Raw genomic sequence first — 18,949 nt, 5'->3', positions numbered from 1 at the left:
TTGAAAAGGGGTCCTGGAGAGCAAAGCGGAGACTAGGCTTTACAATTACTACTTGCATTACAATTGAAAGTAATACATTTGTTATGCCAGCTCAACTCGGAGTGGAAGGCTATGAGAACAAGCAGTTGAAAGTATTGGTGGACAAAACATATGGCAACGGGTGAGTGTAGAACATGGACACATGCATAAACAAGATAGGAGATTAAGGCAAACCTTGTAGTTCTGGTTGTGATTAGAACATTTGATATGCTCAGTCATACCGATTTTATCCCCTGAAATCTCATCACACAATTTGCAATAATATGCTTTCAAGGGAATCACAAATTCCGAACCTATAAGGAGCAAGAGAGCAGAGACATTATAAAAAAATAATAATAATAAAGAAACATCTAAATCATACCAAGCAAATTGCTGTTTTGTGTCACCACTGTGGTAGAAGCAATTTTCAACCTAGCGTCTTACAGCCCTTTGATTCCAATGTATATTTGATGCTTTGATTTCAGAGGCCAGAGAAGTGACATCAGTACTACAGTATATGACAACAGTCATGCCATTGTGTGTGGAGATTCCATTCATTCTTATGGAAAGACAGTGGGCCACAACCAGAGTTGCACTGTGATATCAACATTACAAAGAATTCTCTTTTTATAGTTGAGGAAGGAGGGGCACAAAAGGATGATAAATTGTCAGCAACCCGTTTTTAAGCATACTAAAAGTTATCACTTTCTGTACAAGAAAGTATGGAAAAATACTGCTTTTCTATGGAACACAGCTATGCCCCTGTCCATAAAACAACCTTGTTTGTTCTTAAGCCTCTCAGAGACATACTTTTTGCAGTCGCAAAAGGAAAAACGAGATCGATCTATACAGAAGTCACTTCACTGAGATTCTTAAACAAGAGCCTGTGACTAAAATTAAAATCAGCAAGCCCACAGATCACACCTTCAAAATGCAAACATATGGTATCTTCAGAGTAGCTATATAACAGTTGATGGTTGGCAAGACGCTGTGTGTCCTCCAGCAGGGCAATGTATACATGATCCGCTTGAAAGGCTTCTGATCTTTACATAACCAAAAAAAAACCACATTCTAAATATCTCAAAAGTGGTCAAGTCTACATACACACACACACCTATATCTTGAAACTTAGCAACAAAAATATGGTATCTTGAGGCAGCCACATTTTCTCAACAATTGCAGAGGTGGAAAGGTAAAGCGACCAGGGGCGGCAGCCTACCTTTAGCAGGGAGAGTTACTTTGTTGGAATCTTTTGTTGTTTCTTGATTCCTTTCACTAAGGATCTTCGAAGCCCAGGGTTGAGTGTCTGGATCCAGCGTCTATTTACAGCAACAGAGGTATACAAGCTAATAGTACAAAAAGGCTAGTGCAGATATCACTGGTATTACTCATACACGTGATAAATACAATTAAGACTAATCATGTGTGCAATAACAGGTTACAAATATATGGCTCTTGCCTCCCTTATAACCCCAAAGCCACACACCACCCTCCACACAAACACCTAGAGAACAGAAATCAACTGTCACTAAAGCAGAAAATTTGGGAATAATCTTAGATACAGCCCTATCCTTTAAGAACCAGGTTAACACCACTACTTCCTCCACTTTCTACACCTTAAAAATCCTCAGTAAAGTTTTCCCATTAATAGTTCATGAGCTCCAAAAACCAGTGGACTCTGCTCTTATTCTTCCTAAATTAGATTATTGCAATGCCCTCTTTGTCAGTCTGCAGAAAGGACTTCTTGGTAAATTACAGGTTCTCCAGTATGCTGCGGCTCGCCTAAGTAGGGATTCTCAGACATCACTCTGCCAAACAGGCACTCTTCTCTCTTCACTGACTCGCTATGAAGAAACGGATTGATTTTAACGCTGTGTGCATCGCGTTCAGGGCATTGCACAATCCGGACCAGAGTACTTAAAACACCGGCTCCACTGGCATGCCCCCACTGGAACAGCTTCGCTCCTCTACTGCCAACCTCGTCGAGGTTCCTCGATTTAGGCTATCAAACTGGGGAGGCAGAAGTTTTATAACCACTACCTCCACGATGTGGAACACCCTTACCCCGCACCTAAAATCTCCCCCGAACTGCTCCCATTCAGAAAGACCCTCAAAACATTGCTTTCTACTTAAAAGGCACTTATCTGTATTAATTATAGGACTTAATGTAGTTCTTTCTGCCAAAACTCCTCTCCTATCTCTGACTATTAGCGCATAGACACCCGTGGGTAGTACTTTGTGCTTTATGAATATCAAATCAAATATGTATAACAAGTTAATAGCTAGGTCTATTTTTTGAATAAAAATACAACATCTTAATGTAACGTCCTTCTGCCCATAGCCACACTTCTTACTAGAACAATGGCTTCTGTTTCAACTCTTCAACCATACCATCAGCTTACTTATCCTTTATCAACTGTCTTTTTAGGGCAGTCTTTTCTGAGCTTCTTGGCTAATAAGCACCATAATTAATCCCTCTCACATGGACACGGAACGGGCCAACGTAAAAGAAAACGTGTTAGTGCTGCTGAAATAAAAATGGCATGATTTGGGCATCAATCATGGCATCTGAGGCATGGCATTAGGTTTTACAACTGCATACCCTCTTTCAAAGAACAAAGGATATAAACCACTGTTTTTTTATATAACTCAACAGTGCATGCTGATACAAGAACGCATGAATAAAAGTATTAAAGGGAGCACTATCTCTCATACAGTAAATAGGTAAACTCACTGTGGGACTCTTGCTCTGTAGAACTACTTCAACTGTCCTATCGTTTTAAAACATCACACCATGCTGAAGACACACACACATACCTGCTGGTGCTTTTTGTGGTGCATATGAGAGAAAAAATCAAGCATTGTCCCGCAGACAGTGTTGCATTCCCTGCACCAGTGGCTGCCAGCATCGTAATACTCGTAAACACCTGCTGCTTGCACGGCCGAGTGAGACGGAGACTTGATGAATTTCGAGGTTTTATCATTGGAACTTTTGGTACTTTGGCAGGATCCCTAAAATAACAAGCAGACATCACAAACAGAGCAAATATTACCCTCAAATGCAACACAATCTACTTCATAGACACCTGAAGCTATGACAAGCTGAAACAAATGCCATTAAAGCACTTACAAAATGAGATCCACTCCAAGTCCAACCAGCGCCCTAAGGCGGCTCTCAACGGAATTCAAAAGAGTGACAGATGACTGGGTCTCTTATCAATATCCCTAGATATGCATGCCAGCCTCATAACCAATGGTTGGGAGGGCACTTTGGACTCCTTGGATATAATTTTCCACATTTGGGAAACACACACACTCCCCACGGACACTACTCTGTACAGCATCTCTTCTGCTATCCTTGGAGTACAGTTGCCCAAAGTGTATACGAATAATTGCGTCTGATATATGCTGTATGCAAGAAACGGTGCACTGGCTGAGAAACAACTCATTGCAATTTAATTACGATAAAACGGAGATACTTTTCTGTGCAGCAAGTAAAATGCCTTTTTCTCTTCCTTTGGGTTTCTGGCCTATCCCCACAGAGACACCTTTGTTACCCATCACAATGGTACGTAATCTTGAGTTTAGCTTTAATGATAAGCTGAACCTTGAAACTCAAGTAAATAAAATGGTGGGCAGCAGCTTTTCAATAATCAGGGTACTCCGGAAGATTCTTCCGCTATTACCAACTCAGGTACGAGCACAAGTAGCAAGGAGTGTCATTCTGAGTCGGCTGGACTATGGCAATGTGCTGACGCTGGAGTCCCCAAGGTATCGGACTGGGAGACTCCTGAGAATCCAGACTGTGGCGGCAAAGCTGGCCCTATCAAGACAACAATGGTCATCCACATCTCTGGCGAAGTTGCACTGGCTCTCTGTACTCCAGAGGATACAATTTGAATTACTTTGCATTGCCTTTAATGCACTGCATGGGATGGGGCCTATGCCGCTGCAGTCTAAGTTCAGCTGGTATGTCCCCACCCGCAGTCTCAGTTCCTCTTCGGCTAACCTGGTGAAAATACCCAGGATTAAAAGAGCAAAATCGGGTGGAAGAGCTGTCAGCTTTGCGGCAGTGTGGCTCTGGAATGGTCTTCCAACTGACCTAAGACAGTTGCAGGATCTGTTGAAGTTTCAGAAGGAAAATAAAAACCTGGCTATTTCCTAGAGCGTAGCCTCAGCATAGTAACATGCTCATCCTGGAACTATGGTGACAGTGCATATGTATCGCAGCGCCAGGATGCCCGTAGGGTTACAGTGCGCTTTATAAGTCTGAATAACAATAACAGTTTCAGCTGCTTGGCTTTGAGCCTCGATCGAGGAGAACCGAAGGAGCAGCGTTTATGTAATATATAGGAGGTGTGTCACAAACTACATTTTGGCACACGAGAATCTTCTAAATCACGAGATTTCCATCTCTATATAAATCTTTATACAGAATTTCAATGACATATAGAGTATTGCACCCATATTGACAGTGCGGAGGTGAAGGGAAATGTATCCTATACACTTAATTGGACCTTTGGTAGAGTTAAACAACCCTAGAGCAATGGGTCATAATTGGCTTCAGTGGATCTGCTACATTTGGGTCCACTAGTTTATGGGGACTGGAGAGAATTGCAACTCCTACAATATTTCATCCTCAAAGGAGAGTGTCTTCTTTCAGTCCTGGCTGAGGTCTATGCTCTCCTCCTTTGGGGCTGGAGGAGTTATAATCTTTCCTGTGGAGAGGTGTATGAAGATCTTTTGCTGCCTAACAACGGGCCCCTCACGGAGCTCAAGGGTGAGAAGGAGCTCATTAAAGTTCCAAATATGCATTGAGGTTGGAGGTTCTTCTGGAGCCAAATGCAAAAAGAACAATTGATGGACAGAATACAGAACAATGTCATACTTTTCCCCCAGTACAGAGATCTGGACCTAAATCCATTGTTTTTTTGCTCACCATGCCATTGCAGTTTGAACTCAGCGATATGCAAATCAGTCTTGACCCTGAACCCAATGGGTTTTCCTGAATCCAACTGTGAGGGCATCTTTTGGGGCCAGGAATGGGCCAACAAAGGTCTGTGCCTCTTTTGGGTAGTCTTAGAGGGTCGAAGGCCAACTCTCATATGGGAGTGGCACTCTGCCTCGGTATCAATCATATCATTTGTAAAGCTCACTACTCACCCGTGAGGGTCTAAAGGCGCTGGGGTGGGGAATGCTGCTACTGCTCGAAAAGCCAGGTCTTGAAGAGTTTTCTGAAGGTCAGCAGGTCTTGGGTCTGCCGTAGGTGGATGGGGAGGGTGTTCCAGGTCTTGGCAGCGTGGTGGAAGAACGATCTGCCGCCAGAGGTCGCTCTTCGGAAGCGGAGGACTGTGGCAAGGCGAGGTCGGCGGAGCAGAGCTGGCGGGTTGGGGTGTAGAAGCTGAGTCGTCTGTTGAGGTACGTTGGTCCAGTGTTGTGGAGTGCCTTGTGCGCGTGGGTGAGGAGCTTGAAGGTTATCCTCTTGATGACCGGGAGCCAGTGCAGGTCTCTCAGGTGGGGTGTGATGTGGGTCGGCGAGAAATGTCGAGGATCAGGCGTGCAGAAGCTTTCTGGATGCGTTGGAGCAGTCTCAGGAGTTTGGCTGAGGCTCCTGCATAGAGGGCGTTTCCGTAGTCCAACCTGCTGCTGACTAGGGCATTGGTGACCGTTCTTCTCGTTTCAGTGGGGATCCACTTGTAGATCCTGTAGAGCATGCGGAGGGTGTTGAAGCAAGAGGAGGAGACGGCGTTGACCTGTTTAGTCATGGAGAGGGTGCAGTCAAGGATGACCCCTACGTTGCGTGCGTGGTTGGTGGGTGTTGGAGCGGTTCCCAGTGCGGTCGGCCACCAGGAGTCGTCCCAGGCCGAAGGGGTGGATCCAAGGAGGAGGATGTCCGTCTTGTCCGAGTTCAGCTTCAGTCGGCTGTTCCTCATCCATTCAGCGACGGCCTTCATTCCTTCGTGAAGGTTGGTGAGGGGGTCCTTGGTGAGGGAGAGGATCAGCTGGGTGTCATCGGCGTAGGAGATGATGAGGTCGTGTCGACGGGCGACATGGGCGAGCGGTGCCATGTAGATGTTAAACAGAGTTGGGCTGAGGGATTAGCCCTGGGGTACGCCGCAGATGATCTCGTGGCTTTGGAGCGGAAGGGGGGGGGGGGGGGGGAAGGCGGACGCTCTGTGTTCTGCCAGAGAGGAAGGAGGTGGTCCAGTCCAGGGCCTTCTCTTGGATCCCGGTGTTGTGGAGGCGTGTTCGTAGTGTGTGGTGGCAGACCTTGTCGAAGGCGGCTAACAGGTCCAGGAGGATGATGGGTCGCCATTTCTCCGTTGTCCAGCAGGGACTTGATGTCATCGGTGGCGGCGATGAGGGCAGTCTCTGTGCTGTGGTATGAGAATGTTTTTAGGGTCGCTAGTTGTGGGTGAGGTTGACCCTCAAGTAATTGTGGAGAAAAGGAGAGCACTGGAGGGGTTAATCCTCAAGAACTGTGGAGAAAAAGAACACCTGGGTTTTTATGGTGGGCTATGTGCTGTGGCGCAATGGGAGTACACAACCTCATTAACCTGAACCAGGATACCTGAAGGACCGCTCTCTTTGTGCTCCGCACCCTCAAGTTCCTTGGTCTAACAGTTCTGGTTCTTCGGATGGGTCTCAATGCTGCCTTTTCTGGTGTGCCCCTTTTGTATTCATGGTGATATCAGATGGTGTTTTTACACATGAACGTATTATTGGTCGACCAGGTCAGCTACTCATGCCATAGAACCAGGCAGAGGTTAAAGATCCAATGCTGATCAGACCATGGAAATCTTGCATTTAGGAAAAAATTGGAAGGGAGTTTTCTTCATAACACCCTCCCTCAACAGTCATTCTTGATATGATCGGATTTCCACTGACAAAGCCGAGTTGAGTAGGGTCAAGACCTAATAGCACCAGGTCACGGACGCAGTAGAGTTCTTTCATCAGTTCTTGATGACTGACACCAAAGTCTCTGCAGAATTTATTGATGGTTCCAGAGCTGGAAAGTCAGAACCTAGTAGCAGAAAAAAACGATCTCATGTGGATTATCTGTCCTGGTGCATTTAGGGCTATGGAAGGACCCGTGACTGAAGCTAAGCTTCGAAAAAAACTTACCAACAGTCATGCATGCTACAAACAGTTTCCTGGCCATTTTACTAAACAGGAATTATTCCAACTCCCATCTAGTTTTTGTAAGATATTTGCAAATAATCGGATAGGAGGAATTTTTATTTTGGCCCACTGGATCACAGATCCGAGAATCAAAGGCTATTTTCCTTTGCTTCGCCATTGGAACGAATGTCGCTGCGCACAATCAACTTTAGCCCAATAACAACTTTTGTGGCATCCCAAGCTATAATCCAGGATTCTTATTTTTCAGCAATGTCCTAAAAATAGCACTTTAGGGCATTTTGGATACAGACTTTTACAACTGGGTCTCGAAGAGTCATTTTGTTGCATTGGCATGGAGGTCCCACAGATGGGATCTTTGAGTCACAATCTAAGAATAATGGAGAGGTCAGACATGACTGTCCTACCTATCCTGGCATCCAGATCAAAAACAGGTAATGAGTAAATAACCAGAATAAGTTATTATAGAACTCCTTCCCAACATAGGGAGCAACTTAAACGGACTACCCTCTACCTTGACTGCTATGCTCTCTTTAGACTGCTGTGTCGGTTAAAAGACTTACAGGCCAGCTAGGGGTAGTGAGAACTTTGATGAAGCACTACGGTGACTATGCCCACATATGTAACTGTGCTGGCACCATTTTTCCAATACGTTACATTTCAAAGGTAAAAAAGGGATAGCAATGGCTATTCTGGAAGCCTACATAGTACCTGTATACGTAAACCAAGTCATTTGTCTAGTTTGTGTGTTTACTAGCCCTTTAATGATTTGCAATTGCTGTAACACCATCTCCTTTCTCTCCAAAAGTAAGAGGAGGAAATCCTGTACACCATCTGGAATTCTTCCACACCATCTGAAATAATAAACTGTGACATTTTTTCAAAATGTTATCAATTTTGTAGGTAACCATAACTGAAGCTGCATTTATTGATCCAAGGAAAAGACAGAAATTCAAGTTGCATTTTTTTCCACACTACTCATCCACATTTTGTTGTTTTCGTCTAATACCAATGGCCTATTCTTTAGCTAATGCTCCAATAAACCCAACAGAGCCTGAGCTGAAAAGCTGCTTATAATCACAGGCTGATCATCCCTGAGTGTTTTAATGAAAGCATGTCAAAATATATTTTGCAACAACTAAGACAAAAATAACTGCAAAGCTCTCTGCCTTTCATAAATATCACCCTGCAGGAATATCAACCTGGCTAGAATGACTCAAAGAACGCCCCTCCTCCCAAACATGCAAGGACTGGTGTTGGAAGAGTAAACTAACCTAATCCTAAAACTTAAAGGAAGTCTGGCGCAAACTAATAATAAAAAATAGCAGTGCTTAATTTGAGCTATTGGTTTCCAGTGCTCAGCACCGGCATTTAATTGTCGGCACGGCACCATTACTTAGGACAGTCCACAACATGGTGGTGATGTCTGTTTTAATTTTGAAATGGGCACAACAGTTGTTTATACATTAAAAATGATTAATACCATTTGCCCAAGCCATTCTTACAGCTTTGGGGAGACTGGAATAGTCCAAAATGTCACCCTTGCAAAAGTGTCAAGGTGAGTAGTTATTGCTAGCACAGATAGGGGGCAATGGGTGGTGCAAGAGCACTGGCACTTAACATTTTTTTTTAATTAAGCACTGAAAATAGGCTCAACATTTTGCACAGAAATATGTACTGAACGTTATATTTTTGAAAGTCTAAACTTTAGAATGTATGGGTTTGCTTTCAAAATAGGGTTTTGCTTCCAGTGTTTTCACACAAAGAAGCATTTTAATACCCAAAGAGACAGGCATGGTGATACAGTCCGGCCTGGGCCACGTGACAATGAACTTTTCTATTTATGACATCCCCATGCCAGACAAAGGCTTTAATGCAGTCAATTCAGCCATCTTGAAAACACTGGAGAAGAAACAGGTTAAGAAGGTATGAGCAAGTTCAAACATTTAACTTCCTTTGCCATAACAGAATACTTTTTTTCAGGCCTCACAAGTCTGTGTAGGTGTCTGCTTTTGCTGAATTATGAAAGAACTCTGCACTAGGTGCATTGTATGTAACCAAAAAGGGTTCTATGCCTGAAAGAGCAGATGCTAGTTCAGCAAAATAAATCTGATCTTTAACTTCAGACACCAAGTCAGAATTAAACTGGTCAGACTAAACAGCATCTGCTATATGTTTTATCAAATGACCACTCTAGTGCCTATAAAGGCAAAGAAAGTACCCAATTAACCTTGGAATATATGAACATTTGTCTGAAATTGGATGAAGAATGAAAAATTGTTTTATCAAAAGCCAGCAGGTTGTCTCAAATGTGGCAAAGAATCAAAATTCCAAGGTGAAAACTGAAATGAAAGAAGCCAATCCTTCCTTGCTGGTGTGCTAGAGCAATTGCCAATGGTATACAGTTTTGCAAGCTTTCCACCCATTATCTTTTGTTATTTTAATGTGATGATTCCTACCACCCATGACAACGTTGTTAGTTCCTGGGGTCTTCTTCCCTCCGTCTCCTTCCGCAGCATTGCAGGCACCTCAAGCTCCATGGTGGAAAAAATAATTCCAAGGCTTGGCCACACAAGGGTGGTCAGGGGGTTTATTAGCCTACTCTCGAGGGATCCAATTTCACCAGACATACTCATCGCCAAAAGAAAAGAAAAAAAGTAAAAACAAGTAGGACTTTCAGGCTCCACCCACTAGAGGGCGGAATATGCGTAGCATGTGAATCTAGAAGAAATTCCTTGGCTCGCTGTCCCTTAGGATCCAAGCTGCACCTCACTGATGAGGCCAACGAAGCGGATCAGTGATCGATATGTTCCCGATCTGAGGGGATGTGGCCAGGCATTTAAGAACAGACTATTCTTGTTAGAGGAAGACCACCACCAATTTGCATGGAGTTGCTCACAGCCTTAAGCAGTAGAGTGGGCAAAAAATGATGGATTGGAAGGTAACCCCAGCAATCACCAGATGCTGAGATTATTGCAAGTATTTCATCTCTCACCCAGTTTTTAGATAAGATCATCTCTTGGAGGCACAAGGAACTACAGGAAGGGAGCAGCGATGTCAGTCTATTATGGATCTTCTCTTATAGAGATGTAATTGATGTGAAAATAGATGGCAATCCAGTGGACAATAAGTTATGGGTTAAAGTGGTGAACTACCGGCTCTAGCAGAATTGTAAAAGCAAGCAACCAGGCTGCATTCCCCCGAAGGTTGGAGTCCAGGAAAGTTTTATGATACTATTCCCACACAGACATCTGTACGCCATTGACTTTTAATCACTCCCTTCAGCTGAACACAACCACCCACTGACTGAAATATAACTTAATACTGACAGCCATATAGGACATTATAAATAGGTTCTCTAGGTGCAGCTGAACAGATTTAGGGACAGAGATTTACTTACACTTGTTCGTCCAACTAACAAAAAGCAACTTTTCACAAGATACTGCCATGTTTGTACATGAGCACCGAGTCTGTGGAATCCAGCCTGAAACCTACGCCTCCAAAATTTTATGAATGAACAAACTTCAAGAAACATGTCTTATGCTTAAGAACAAGGCAGTGATACAAACCTGCAAATCTGCGTTTACAGTGGCAGGAGAAGTAGATTTTTCTCTGCTTCTGGACAAGTCCGAATTGCTGTGTTTTGTTTGGGGTCTGGATTTCTCCGTCTTTTTAGATTTCACTCCTTTACTCGTCTTTTCTGGGCTCCTGGATCTCCCTCGGTAGCTGAGCTTCTCTGGAGTCCTGGACCGCTCTCGTTTGCTGGTCTTTTCTTGGCTCTTGGACCTCCCTCGTCTGCTGGGCTTTTCTTGGCTTCTGGATCGCTCTCGTTTTCGGTCAGTCGATTGCTTTCGTGGTTTTCCAGTATCAATCCCCATTATTTCTGCAATTGCATCAAGCTCGGACTGCTTCTCAGATGCCGCGGTTTCCTCTTTTTTCAACAAATTGAGCTGACCAAAAAGGTAATCTCGTGCCCTGGTCACATCCTTCAAGGCTTGGTCTGGTTGGCCCTCTCTGTCCTGACGTTTCACAAGGTAAGTCTCTGCTGCTCAGGGGATGGAAAAAAAGGGGGGGGGGGGGAGAAGAGGAGAGTTACTTTAAAAAAAAATCACATAAAATTGTAGCACATTGCCAGGCAAAGTCAACCACCGCATCCCTAAGAAACTCAGTATTTTGGGTCTTGCAACTATTCTATATTCAAATGTGGTGCATTAGCCCACCTTCTAGTGACTGGATCCAAAAAATGTATTTTAAGAAAATATAGTTTTACCTTTTTGGTGTTAACCAGAGGGGGAGCTAGTATCACTCCGATCACATTTTACTGAAGCCTACAATGGCCAAGTTGGGACCAAATACGGTACAGGATCGTTGTATTCTAGTTTTTGTTCTACATGTTCTGTGTTATGCAGTAGTCTCATCACAAGGCAAGTGAGGTTACCTCTGATGGGATGTCAATCCCCCACCACCCCCACCCCTCTCCCCCAGGAAGGTTGCCCATGCCTGTAGGGCTCCTATGGTTTTGTCTATATAACTGTCCTTTTCATCCTTTTTATGGATTCATCCAGTGTTTTCCCAAATAACGGTCTGTCATTCAAAGGCACGTTAATTTGGACTTCAGGATGTCTAAATACCACAACTCTAAGCCTGAGGTCTTCAAATTGTGGGGCGCGCCCCCAAAGGGGGGGGGGGGGGCGTGGATGGGTTCCCAGGGGGGGGGGGGGGCAAATGCCTCTGCAAGCACATGTAAATGAAGATGGCCTGGAAGTGCCGCAATTTTTATTTGATGCATTCCAGGCTGTCTTCCTTTACTCTGAAGCGCTGAGGGTCCGGAGGTCAGTGGGCGTGCTGCTGTGGGCTCGGCTGGACAGTGTCTGGAGTCTTTTCTCCGGCGCCCCCATGTTTAAAGACCATTTGCATACCTTTGTAAACTGGTTACCAAGGCTTCGTTTTTTTTCTGGTTCCAGTACCCCAAGGGCCCCCACTATGCCTATTCCTTACATTTGTATTTTACATTTACTCTGTAGTGTGAAAATGCATTTCTTGAAAAGGAAAATGAAGTAGGGTTGTCAACAGAAAAATGCCAGCCATGTGTTGTTTACAGAGCCTGTAGAGACCTTGTCTTGACGATAAATAGGGTTATAAATGTGACTTTTCTGTCTTTGTTCCCTTTAAGCTAGACTGGCTGATGAAAGGTGATGCCATGGAACCGGTCCCAGGATGCTTGTTTCCGGTCCGGGGAGGATCTGGCTTGGCAGTTCGGGCTGGACTGGTCCCACAAGGAACAGGGCCAAGACTGATTTGCATATAGCTGGGTCAAACTGGGGTGGTGTAGTGAGCAAAAGAATGATGGATTGAACCCAGGTCCCTGTGACCAGAGGTGAATGTATGCATTGTCCAGCACTCCGTCCATCAATTGTTTCTTTTGCATATGCGGTCATTAAGGAAGCTGATGCAGCAGGACTGGGGCCCTGGGATTTGATGGGGCCCTGGGATTTGATGGGCCCACTGCATCCCAGTTATGACAGTCTACTTTTAAAAAAGGGGCATTGGAGCTTATTTTCCTTTCAAACATTAAGACCGAGGTGATGATCCGCCATGGTGGGGAAGAGGTAAAAGATGAAGAGGAGATAGCCTGCTACTCAGGACTGTAGTTATCATTAGTGCAGCACGTGTAGTTGCATTGGGGTCAAAGAGTGTGAGGGGCTCACAACATCCCAATTATGGGGGAGCACTTTGTTTGGGATATCTGTTTTTGTTTGATGCGTTTGCGGTCTTATAAGTCTCATACTTAGTGTGGTTCATAAGCTATAGAAAAAGTATTCCTGAAATCATCTCATAAGCCCTGCTCGCAGCCATGTCCATCCTGCTCTCCCAATTCTTGCCTTAAAGTTTTGGAGGGGGCAGAGTAAAAAAGTTTGAAGACCTCTGCTCTAAGCTAAGAGAATCTTCTGACTCTTTTCAGTGCGCAGTTGTCTGCTTGCCGGCTCAGCTAAGTCAAGGGATGATTTCAGTCTTTTTTCCTCAGGAAGATGTTGCATCAGATCTCAGATTTCCTCCCAATTTCTAATATTCATATTGGCTTAAAACCCCTGCAGAGTTAGGAATTCACCACTGAATGGCCTCTGCCCACCCAACCAAATGCATGTCATCTTTTGCTTTCTTTGTATAGTGGTGGTTCAGAAGTAGTTCTCACATTAAGGGACCTTCTTCTTGTCAGTTTTATTTTAGAATAGTCAATGTTGTTCTATATGTGTTTTAATATTAACTGTATATTGTGGTGAGGCCCGCCACCATATACAAATACTAGGACAGTTAAAGGGCATGCCCGCAATAAGTCTGACAAGCTGGCTCCCCACTTATTTCGACTAGTGGACCATACTATACTATGATTTTCCCTAATAGGTTCACACTATGAAATTTAAAGTATACACACACCCTAAAGGAGGTTACCAGTCTAGTGTTCCTGTAATGCACTAACATCACTAGAAACACTGCAGACTGAGATAAGGAGGTGACAGCATCTGACCTGAAGTGGAAGCAGGTACCCAAAAATACATTCTATCACTTTTGTCTTCTACTGGGGTCCCCTCACTTCTATGGGTATATTTTGACAAATAAAAGATCTTTAATGAAAAACAAACATTTCCCAAATGGTAAACACACACAAATCCAGCTTGCAGACAGAGGCCATCATTTAGGATTGTTGTCCCACAACAATTTTACTGGCCTCAATAAAAACAAAAAAAATCACACAACTCCACGTATCAGATGTTTATTTCCCAGTACAAAGATCCATTAAACGTCTACAGTTTTACGTTTGAAAATGTTTAATCTACTTTTTTCTGCAAGTCCTACAGCCATCATACCGAAATTGCTGTTTTTCAAAAGTGACACAAGTTTCCACCACAAGGCAGAAGTAGTTATTTTCCTCACCTGCATGGCTGATCATATTCTGTGCAACTCAAAAACTCCATAAAAGAATTGGAAGATTGCTCAATGGACTGTAAACTCTTGAGGGAGGTTCAAGTAACCCTTAGCTAGTCTGACTGGATTGTTTTGCGTGGGGACTGAGAAGCCAAACTCAGAAATCAATCGGTTATCAGGTTGATCCAGAAATTCTGACAGACCACCTATTGAACAAGTTACTTACCTTCGGTAACGCTTTTTCTGGTGGATACAGTATCTGCCTGTGGATTCCTCACCTTTTGAATTTACCCCTGCGCCGGCATTCCACTGAAACTTTTTTCTAGATCTCCCACGTAGACTAGGTCATAATGGTTCTGCTCCGCTCGCGACTCCGTATGACGTCACTGGAGCCACAAGAAGACCTAGTCGGCGCGCGGAGGTCAGTTCCACTCATTTTATTCTGTGCCTTTGAGGCGAACGGGTGGACCGACAAAATATTTGGAGTATACACAGTATACAATATATACATAAACACACTGTATAAAGAAAAATAGGAAAAGCTAAAGAAACAAAGCATTTCCTGAACTCCAATAGCAAGGCAATCAAAAGACCGAGAAATAACCATGTCAAAGAACTAAAAACTATCGGTATACAAAGGTAGATAACGGGGAGGAGGGTGGGTCAGTGAGGAATCTAAATGCAGATACTGTATCCACCAGGAAAAGTGTTACAGAAGGTAAGTAACTTGTTGTTGAGGTTAGGAGGGATGGCAAATTGGTCATCCCTCCTTACCTTTGAATCCAAGCAGTAATGGTTTGCAAAGGTGTGGAGGGAGGCCCAAGTTGCTGCCTTACAAATATCCATGTCTGAACTGGGGTGGCTGAGTGAACTAAAGAATGGTGATGGATTAAACCCAGATCAGTTGCCTGGGGGTGAGTGTTTGATTTGTTCAAACGCTCCGTCCATCATCCCCTTTTGTGTCGCTTTGTTCGCCCTAAGTGTGGCAGGGTATGCTCAGACGTGAGTCCCTTGTTCACTTGGCCACTGGATTCAAGATAGCCTGGCTGATGAGGATTATGAATCCGAAACCGGTCCCAGGATGCTTGTTTCCGGTCCAGGGAAGACATGGCTTGGCAGTTCGGGCTGGACTGTTCCCAGGAGGCACAGGGTCAGACTGATTTGCATATAGCCATGTCTGAACTGGGGTGGCTGAGTGAACTAAAGAATGGTGATGGATTAAACCCAGATCAGTTGCCTGGGGGTGAGTGTTTGATTTGTTCAAACGCTCCGTCCATCATCCCCTTTTGTGTCGCTTTGTTCGCCCTAAGTGTGGCAGGGTATGCTCAGACGTGAGTCCCTTGTTGACTTGGCCACTGGATTCAAGATAGCCTGGCTGATGAGGATTATGAATCCGAAACCGGTCCCAGGATGCTTGTTTCCAGTCCAGGGAAGACATGGCTTGGCAGTTCGGGCTGGACAGTTCCCATGAGGCACAGGGTCAGACTGATTTGCATATAGCCATGTCTGAACTGGGGTGGCTGAGTGAACTAAAGAATGGTGATGGATTAAACCCAGATCAGTTGACTGGGGGTGAGTGTTTGATTTGTTCAAACGCTCCGTCCATCATCCCCTTTTGTGTCGCCTTACAAATATCAGCAACAGGAACACTTTAGCCAAAGCAGAAGACGACGACTTAGCTCTGGTAATTGAGCTCTAATACCTTCCGGCGGTTCCTTCTTGGCCAAGGCGTAGCAGGTTTTGATGCACAAGATGATCCACCTGGAAAGTGTTCGCTTGTAGAGAGCCTTACCTTTCATTCGTTCAATGTAGTCCACAAAGAGCTGATCGTCCAGTCTGAGATCCTTGGTTCTGTCCAGATAAAAACTGACAGCTCTCTTAAGATCCAGGCGATTAAATCTCTCCTCCTCCTTGGAAGGGTGAGGGGGGAGGATAGAAGGTAGGTATGGTAATGGATTGTCCTTGATGGAAATGAGTAACCACCTTAGCCAGGAAAGCAGCCCTAGTCCTGAGAACCATCTTTTCTGCATGAATGGTTAAAAACCGATGTTTAGAACTAAGAGCCTGAGGCTCACTTACACTCCTGGCTGAGGTAATAGTGATCAGAAAGCCCATTTTGAAAGAAAGAAGCCTCAACAGGCAACTATGAAGAGGCTCAAACAGAGAACCCATTAGGAAAGTGAGTAAAAGATTTAAATCCCACAGAGTCATAATGAAGGGAATGGGAGGAAACCTATTTGTGAGACCCTTAATGAACCTCATAACAATGGGAGAATTAAATAAAGACGGCTGGTCCGGCAAACAGAGGAAAGCCGACAAGGCTGACAAATAAACCTTTACCGTGGCCACAGCACAACCCTGCTGAGCCAAGGAAAGAGAGAAACTCAGCACATCAGACTAATGGGCCTTCAAAGAATTCATTGGACCACTCTCCACACCATTTCACAAATTTGGACCACGGAGGAATAAGGAGATTTGGTGGAGTGTCTCCTGGATGATAAAATAACGTCCACCACATCGGGTGGGAGAGAGAAAGAACTCGGGTTGCCCCATGCAATCTCCAGGCATGAAGGTGCTGGCTCTGGAGGTGGGGGATGTAGAACCTGCCCCAGCGACTGCAAGAGGAGATCAACCCTTAGAGGGAGATGGAGCGGAGGGTGCGATGAGAGGTGAAGGAGGTCTGTGTACCACACCCTTGTTGGCCAATCTGGGGCGATCAATATGACTTGGGCCCGGTCTTGGCGAATCTTCCTCAGAACCCGGGGAATCAAGGGTATAGGAGGAAACGCATAAAGGAGCTGCGAACCCCATTCCAACTGAAATGCGTCCCCCAACACTCCCTGCATCAGAAACTGGAGACTGCAGAATGACGGGCAGTGCGCGTTCTCGTGAGTGGCAAATAGGTCCAAGCGAGGAACCCCCCACATCCCGACGATGTGATGGACCACCTCCGGATGAAGCCCCCACTCGTGATCTGCTGAGAAACACCAACTGAGACTGTCCGCACGCACATTTAGCACTTCTGCCAGATGATTTGCCATCACACAAATCTGATGGTCCTGAGCCCAGGACCAGAGTCGCAGAGCCTCTCTGCAGAGACGATACGACCCTACTCCTCCCTGTTTATGTACCACATCGCAGTAGTGTTGTTAGTCAGGGCCTGAACCGGCTGACCGCGAAAAGAGGGCAGAAAGGCCTTGAGAGCTAAACGAATCGCCCGCAATTCCAGCAGGTTGATATGAAACAATCTTTCCTCCGGAGACCAAAGGCCTTTGATCTCCAGATCCCCCAGATGAGCATCTCACCCTAGAGTGGAGGCATCCGTGATTACTGTGGCCATCGGTGGAGGAAGATGAAAGGGCTTTCCTTGCGACAGATTGCTCACCACACTCCACCAAGACAGATCTGCTGCAGTGTCTCTGGAGATCCTGATCATCTCCCTGAGATCTCCGTTGTGCTGATACCACTGCCTGCGTAGGCACCACTGGAGTGCCATCATGTGCCAGCGTGCATGATTGACCAACAGTATGCAGGAAGCGAACAGAGCAAGCGTAGGACCTTCAGAACTGGAACAACCGCTCCATCGTAAAACAAAGGAATCATCTCTTGAATGTCAAGAATCCTCTGCGGAGGCGGGAAAGCTCGACACACAATCGTGTCCAGTAGTGCCCATATGAACAGGTTGCACTGGGAGGGCACCAGGTGAGATTTGGGCACATTTATCGAGAAGCTCAAGTTGAACAACAGCCGTGCTGATGCGTGTAGATGATGAAGCACAATTTCTGGAGACTTCGCTTTGAGCAGCCAGTCGTCCAGATAGGAGAAAACAGGAATCCCTGACTTCCTGAGATGAGCTGCCACCACCGCCATCACCTTTGTGAAGACATGAGGCGCGGAAGTAAGACCGAACGGAAGGACTGCAAACTGGTAGTGCTGCGACCCGACCGTAAAATGGAGATACTTCATGTGCGACTTCAGGGTGGGGATGTGAAAATATGCATCCTGCAAGTCGATTGACACCATCCAGTCCTCTTGTTGCGGTGCCTGAAGAACCTGATCTAGGGTCAACATCTTGAATTTCTCCTGTTTGAGGTACAAATTCAAGACCCTGAGGTCTAGGATAGGCCTTAATCTGCAGTTCTTCTTGGGAATCGGGAAATACCGGGAGTAGCATCCCTGACCCCTTTCCTGCTCCGGGACGACCTCTACCGCACCTTTCTGCAATAAGACAAGAACCTCCTGCTGCAGAAGCAGCAAATCGTCCTCTGAACACCAGCCCTAGAGAGGAGGGTAAGGAGGAGGAAACTCCCGGAAGGGAAGAGCGTACCCATTTTCTACAAGATTCAAAACCCAAAGGTCTGAAGTGATAGATTTTCAATCTTGAAGAAAATGGGACACTGACCCCCTACAGGACCAGCATGCTCCAAGATGGGGTCTCTAGAGCTGCTTTCCTGTGGCACCGGTGGTGGTGGCAGGAGAGGAAGAAGAAGAGTAGGAGAGTTGACGGGATACACCACACAGACGACCTCCGCCCTTCCCTCAGTAAGATCTGTACAGAGGATTCTGCTTCTGCTGCTGCAGAAGCTGCTGTCGGCCATGAAAGGAAGCCGCCTTACCAAAACCAAGGTACCTCTTATATCCAAATCCCCTGGTTTGGGACTGAAGACCCAAGGATTTTGCAGTGGCTCTACTGTCTTTAAAACCCCAAAAAGCTTGGATCCATCGAACGGTAGGTCAAGGACAGTAGCCTGCACATCTGGCGAAAACCCAGAAGACCTGAGCCAGGAATGCCTCCAGTTGGCAATAAAACAACCCATCACCTTGGCCACCGAATCTGCAGTATCCAGACTAACTTCTAAAAAAGTAG

The 18,949-nt window shown here is 45.3% G+C and overlaps 1 protein-coding gene across 3 annotated transcripts in view; it reads right to left on the bottom strand.

Moving 5' to 3' along the window:
• Positions 1-18,949, bottom strand: part of LOC144762289 (uncharacterized) — a 383,652-nt gene that overhangs the window by 3,589 nt on the left and 361,114 nt on the right. For all 3 annotated transcript variants that reach the window (XR_013596075.1, XM_078647431.1, XM_078647429.1), the window contains exons 6-9: positions 10,728-11,203; positions 2,836-3,030; positions 1,238-1,337; positions 214-332 (exon numbers count right to left, since the gene is read on the bottom strand). Coding sequence is in view for 2 of the 3 variants with exons in the window: in XM_078647431.1 (XP_078503557.1) it covers positions 214-332; positions 1,238-1,337; positions 2,836-3,030; positions 10,728-11,203 (890 nt within the window). In the remaining variant the exon portion in view is untranslated. The remainder of the gene's footprint in view (positions 1-213; positions 333-1,237; positions 1,338-2,835; positions 3,031-10,727; positions 11,204-18,949) is intronic.

The sequence above is a fragment of the Lissotriton helveticus genome, chromosome 6, assembly GCF_964261635.1.
Source record: "Lissotriton helveticus chromosome 6, aLisHel1.1, whole genome shotgun sequence".
In the NCBI taxonomy this organism is placed as follows: domain Eukaryota; kingdom Metazoa; phylum Chordata; class Amphibia; order Caudata; family Salamandridae; genus Lissotriton; species Lissotriton helveticus.
This window is presented reverse-complemented; position numbering and strand designations above follow the sequence as displayed.